We start from the raw sequence: 6,373 nt of genomic DNA, 5'->3' as shown, positions 1-6,373 counted from the left end.
TGTAATTACTTATCTGAAAAAATATCTAATTTGGGTTAAAAAAAAGAAATTAGCCTAATAATTTTAAGAAAAATAAATACAATTGTCAAAAGTAGTTTAACCAAAAGATAATTTCTTTATATCATGTAGTCCCCTACAGCAAGGAGTGCTAGAGAAGTTGTCTATCCATGAGTAAATTAGTCTCAAGCCAACATATAAACAATCTATCCATGAGTAAATTAGTCTCAAGCCAACATAAAAACACAAGGACACATTGAGTTGAGCAATAATAAAAGCATTGTTCTATGGTATCACTCGATGACAATAGACTACTCATCTCAACAAGACGACCACCAAACATACATTGTAAATCATCACTTGAAAAATGAAAATACCAAGGACGAGATTGACAAACGAAATGAACCCCCACCCCCCGCCCTCCCACAACATTATCTAACTAGAACAGCTCTGAACTTGTGTGGAGTATTTGCTTTGTGTGGAGTATTTGGTGCATGTGGAGATATAAAAAATTCTGTATGAGACATGACCAGTGGTGAAGCTCATCAGAGTTTGTGGACAGTGATTTCAGATTCTATGATATATCCTACAATAATGCAACAAGTACTAGCTTTTGTTTACTGGGGGGGATTTTTTATACCGGTGTCCGTTAAGAGAATCTTCGTTAAAAAAGAGGTGTTAGGTTACTGACTAAAATACACACATTGCTGCTAATGTCAATGCTAACCCTATCCCCAACCCTACCATATGCCTAAGCCTAATTTCTAACCATAGAAGTCGTGTAGATTACAATACTACCAACAACCGAACACACACCAGATATCGGTGTCCTCAACCATCCTGTTTGTGAGTCATGGAGGAGGTTCCAGTTTAGCTGGAGCAGTGTCATTTATCAGTAAGATGACCTTCCAATTTTTAAATTTAATTACCTATATTTTATTCAAGATCATAAGTGACAACCAAATGAAGAACAGACTGACAGAAAGAAAACTTCCTACTAATCAAAAACTGAACACCCAGCTGGTGACTCAGGGAGAACACTTGGACTCATCAGATTTACTAGTAATTAGATCTAGATCTAGACATTTTTTAAATACGGCACTTTTTATAAAATGGCAAAGCTTATTGACAGCTATCACAAGAATGCTACTAAAAATAGATTGCAATTAACAGCCATATTGTTATACTAAGTTATAGTGAGTAAGAAAAAATTAAATTTGTTTTTAAAAAATATATTTTTCCAAAATTTGGACAGCATCATGCAATGGTTAATGGCCCAGTGGGTAATGGCCCAGTGGGTAATGGCCTACCTGATCTATGTCTGTCCAAGTTGAGAGTTGGTCATCACAACCTCTACACACTACTCTGATCCATCCAGTTGTCCTGTGACAAAACTCTGCCAACAGCTCCAAACTAAAATATTTCTCTCACCTAATGTCATACATTTTTCATAAATACCTTCAGCATAAAGTTTTTACCAATTTCTCAACTAAATTGCCTACCTTCAGCATAAAGTTATTCAAAATTTTTACAAGTTCCTCAACTCAATATTATAAATGACCTTAACAAATATGCTCAGCTGTATCAGTATCCAGAAAATAAATTCACCAAAATTTTTTGGAGTAGCCTCCCATTGAAGCCACAAATAAATACAATAAAAACAATGATTTAATATTTTAAATATTTCACAAAACAAAATATATGAAAAACATTACACTAAAATGTATGATCAAACACAAAAACACTATAATAGGTTACCTTTTTCACTATCTATCTATACATACTACATCAACCAATCATAGAAATGGATTTTTAGTTAAATTAACTTAAATTTATTTGTACAATCTGTAGAAAAGCATATATATATATATATATATATATATATATATATATATATATATATATATATATATATATATATATATATATATATATATATATATATATATATATATATATATATATATATATATTTATATATATATATATATATATATATATATATATATTTATATATATATATATATTTATATATATATATATATATATATATATATATATATATATGTAAATGGCTACAGGACATTACCACCCCCCCACCCCCGGAGCAATTACCCCCCTGTCAATTACCTCCTTGAGGAATTCCCCTCCCCCATCCACCAAGAGAGAATCCTGATTCTAACTCCAACTCTATACCTTAATCCTAACCTTAAGACAAAGATGAAAAACCTAAGAATTCACCTCACCCTAAAATTAACCCAAAACCAAACCCAACTCTTGACATTGATTCAAGTCTGACCCTAATCCTAGCCTTAGACCTAGCCCAAACTCAAACCCTAGGTCTAACCCTAGCTGAACCTTAAGCTATGACCGGGGGATAATTGACAGGGGATAATTACTCCAGCAGGAGGGGGAGGGGGGTAATGCCCTGTTCCCTATGTAAATATATAATAAGTATATATAGGCTATGTTTATATTTTTTAATATGTACGTAAAGGGTTAAAAATATATTTTTAGTGAACGCTTAAAGCACTCGGATCTATACAATGATATTTACAGCTTCTTACTTTTCTAATTAAAATTAAAAAGATAATTTATGAACTGAAAAACAAATATATCACATCACAAATAAACTGAAAAATATAAAAAGCTATTAAATATCTAATTAACGTAACTGCTGATTTAGAGTTCATTATTTAAACAATAATATTTAAAGTATACTAAGTACTAATGCCTAAAAAAATATGAGAAAATTATTGATTTTTGATTATTTTTTTTTTGATTAACTAATTAAAGGATTATCTCAAAACTTATTAATAAAAGTTCGTTTTTAATTTTGTTTACTTAACGAATATTATATAAAAAAGCTGCTTAAGATAATGGATAAGAAAATATTTTTTTGTCAGTTCATTGAACACAGCAGGTAGACAACCTCTACATGTGTAGACTCAGGTGTAAAGTGAAGTAGAAAAAAAGGTGAACATTCTGTCACACATTGTGCACTCTTCAAAAGATTATTTGTAAACAAAACTAACATCTTCTGAAAAGAAGTTAAAAAAAAAAACAACAAAACTTAAATAACTGGGTCTTCTGGGAATGTTTCTATTTTTAGAAGTCACACCTTAGGTTACTTTCATCCAATTTGTAACTCAACTAGTCTATAACCTCAACTAGTCTGTAAACTTAACAACAAAGTTACATGTATGAACACAGATTTATAATTGTAAATAAAACATCTGAAGAAATACAGTAGAACAGTTGTCAAAATAAGCTTAACATCCATATTTGGTAGAACTTGTATAATATTTAAAACCAGTCATTTGACGAGGAGAAATATTGAGTGAAGTTGTTGGCACAATCCAACATAACTAGGCAAAGTAGATGTACCTTAGGACACACAACTAGGTGAAGTAGATTAGATGTACAATAGGACACACAACTAGGTGAAGTAGATTAGATGTACAACAGGACACACAACTATCACATTAGTAGCTTTGAGAGCATCACAGTTGGATGGGAGACAACTTTGTACAGTACTGATGGGAGACAACTTTGTACAGTACTGATGGGAGACAACTTTGTACAGTATTTTACAACTCCAGCAAAAGTTGAGAATTTCAAAAAGCTAAAGGAGAAAAAAGATGACACCAACAAACTTGACAAACACCAAATTATCAACTTCAACAACAAACTGTACATACATCAAATTATCAACTTTAACAACAAACTGTACAAACAAAAATTTGATATCTACACAGTTTTGTTGAGCAATTGGAATTACAATAAGAACAAATACCTGTTAACTAGAGGGTTAATCACCTGGTAACTAGGGGGTTAATCACCACTGTCTTAACACAGCCATGACGCATCATCATCTTTTTTTACAAAGGTATGCCCTGGGGTTATATTTCCACCTTAAGAATCAGGCATCAGACACACCACAGGGATTACAGGCAAGACACACCATAGGGATTACAAGCAAGACACACCACAGGGATTACAGGCAACAGTCACACCACAGGGATTACAGGCAAGACACACCATAGGGATTACAGGCAAGACACACCATAGGGATTACAAGCAAGACACACCACAGGGATTACAGGCAACAGTCACACCACAGGGATTACAGGCAAGACACACCATAGGGATTACAAGCAAGACACACCACAGGGATTACAGGCAACAGTCACACCACAGGGATTACAGGCAAGACACACCACAGGGATTACAGGCATCAGACACACCACAGGGATTACAGGCAAGACACACCACAGGGATTACAGGCATCAGACACACCACAGGGATTACAGGCAAGACACACCATAGGGATTACAAGCAAGACACACCACAGGGATTACAGGCAACAGTCACACCACAGGGATTACAGGCAAGACACACCACAGGGATTACAGGCATCAGCCACACCATAGGGATTACAGGCATCAGACACACCACAGGGATTACAGGCAACAGTCACACCACAGGGATTACAGGCATCAGTCACACCATAGGGATTACAGGCATCAGACACACCACAGGGATTACAGGCATCAGCCACACCATAGGGATTACAGGCAACAGTCACACCATAGGGATTACAGGCAACAGTCACACCACAGGGATTACAGGCATCAGACACACCACAGGGATTACAGGCATCAGCCACACCATAGGGATTACAGGCATCAGACACACCACAGGGATTACAGGCATCAGACACACCACAGGGATTACAGGCATCAGCCACACCATAGGGATTACAGGCATCAGACACACCACAGGGATTACAGGCATCAGACACACCACAGGGATTACAGGCATCAGTCACACCATAGGGATTACAGGCAACAGTCACACCACAGGGATTACAGGCAACAGTCACACCACAGGGATTACAGGCATCAGTCACACCATAGGGATTACAGGCAACAGTCACACCATAGGGATTACAGGCATCAGTCACACCATAGGGATTACAGGCAACAGTCACACCACAGGGATTACAGGCATCAGACACACCACAGGGATTACAGGCATCAGCCACACCATAGGGATTACAGGCATCAGACACACCACAGGGATTACAGGCATCAGACACACCACAGGGATTACAGGCATCAGCCACACCATAGGGATTACAGGCATCAGACACACCACAGGGATTACAGGCATCAGACACACCACAGGGATTACAGGCATCAGTCACACCATAGGGATTACAGGCAACAGTCACACCACAGGGATTACAGGCAACAGTCACACCACAGGGATTACAGGCAACAGTCACACCACAGGGATTACAGGCAACAGTCACACCACAGGGATTACAGGCAACAGTCACACCACAGGGATTACAGGCAACAGTCACACCACAGGGATTACAGGCAACAGTCACACCACAGGGATTACAGGCATCAGACACACCACAGGGATTACAGGCATCAGCCACACCATAGGGATTACAGGCATCAGTCACACCATAGGGATTACAGGCATCAGACACACCACAGGGATTACAGGCATCAGACACACCACAGGGATTACAGGCATCAGCCACACCATAGGGATTACAGGCATCAGTCACACCACAGGGATTACAGGCAACAGACACACTATGGGGTTTATTATCACATGAACACAAAAGGGTTAACCCCCACCTTCTGAACCCCCTACCAGTCAACCCAGGAAAAATCTAGAACCAGCTGTACATCACAATAGATAGCTTGAGATCCAACAGAGATAAATTTGACTTCACCACTGACTTATGGGTTGATTCAAGGGCCACAACACAGGTTATTTTGTGTTATTTAATCAAGGGCCATAACTCAATGTTTTGGTCATATAAAATGTCAACTGAAAATTTACCTTGTGTAGTCACAGTACATTGTCATTTTTGTCATGAAATGTTGCTCTGTTACACTGTTAATTACTGTCACATAATCATAATGGCCTTCACTGTCACTGCCATAAGGGTCCACTAACTTTTGGCAACTGTCACATGCCAATATCAATTTGTCCCACATCAATGTGTCACATGTCTGTGTGTCACACGTCCGTACTTTTCCCGTGTGCTGACAGCTGTAGTCGGGGTGACTGGTCCCTTGACCTGTGACCCCCAGCGCTAGAGAAGTCCTGGACCACAATCTTGGTGGCCTCCCCCTGACCCTTGTAGCTGCTGCCAGGCTGCGAGGCCGTGCGCCGCGCCGTCTTCTTGTTCTCCCGCCCATGGGGGTCGTGGGTGGACAGGCGGAAGTTTGACTTTCTCAGCAGCATGCGGGCGTTGCCCACGGCAGGTCGTGTGAACCCCGGGGACATCAGCTGACTCAGGTGAGCAGAGTAGCCATCAGTCAGGATCTGGTGGAGCAGAGTTTTT

General features: G+C 38.7%; 2 protein-coding genes across 7 annotated transcripts in view; one reads left to right on the top strand and one right to left on the bottom strand.

Annotated features, from left to right (window-relative positions):
- The first annotated feature begins 522 nt into the window (after positions 1-522).
- On the top strand, positions 523-5,635 carry LOC131946455 (collagen alpha-2(I) chain-like). The gene is made up of 2 exons (XM_059307230.1): positions 523-547; positions 3,918-5,635. Exons 1-2 carry the CDS (start codon positions 523-525, stop codon positions 5,633-5,635), a joined length of 1,743 nt encoding a protein of 580 aa, XP_059163213.1.
- Positions 5,467-6,373, bottom strand: part of LOC131946437 (protein retinal degeneration B) — an 86,829-nt gene continuing 85,922 nt past the window's right edge. For all 6 annotated transcript variants that reach the window (XM_059307200.1, XM_059307199.1, XM_059307202.1 and 3 more), the window contains one exon: positions 5,467-6,354. In XM_059307200.1, coding sequence (XP_059163183.1) covers positions 6,046-6,354 — 309 coding nt within the window. In that variant the 3' untranslated portion in view covers positions 5,467-6,045. The remainder of the gene's footprint in view (positions 6,355-6,373) is intronic.

This window comes from Physella acuta, unplaced genomic scaffold (assembly GCF_028476545.2).
Source record: "Physella acuta isolate Inbredline_101_S28 unplaced genomic scaffold, ASM2847654v3 ptg000561l, whole genome shotgun sequence".
Lineage (NCBI taxonomy): Eukaryota > Metazoa > Mollusca > Gastropoda > Physidae > Physella > Physella acuta.
Note: the sequence above shows the minus strand (reverse complement) of the source record. Positions and strands in the feature narration are given on the sequence as shown.

Bases quoted from the DNA above. Each gene is read 5' to 3' on its own strand.
- LOC131946455 (XM_059307230.1), top strand. From the start codon at position 523: ATGACCAGTGGTGAAGCTCATCAGA. The intron at 548-3,917 runs GTTTGTGGACAG...TTCCACCTTAAG, and splicing joins CAGTGGTGAAGCTCATCAGA to AATCAGGCATCAGACACACC.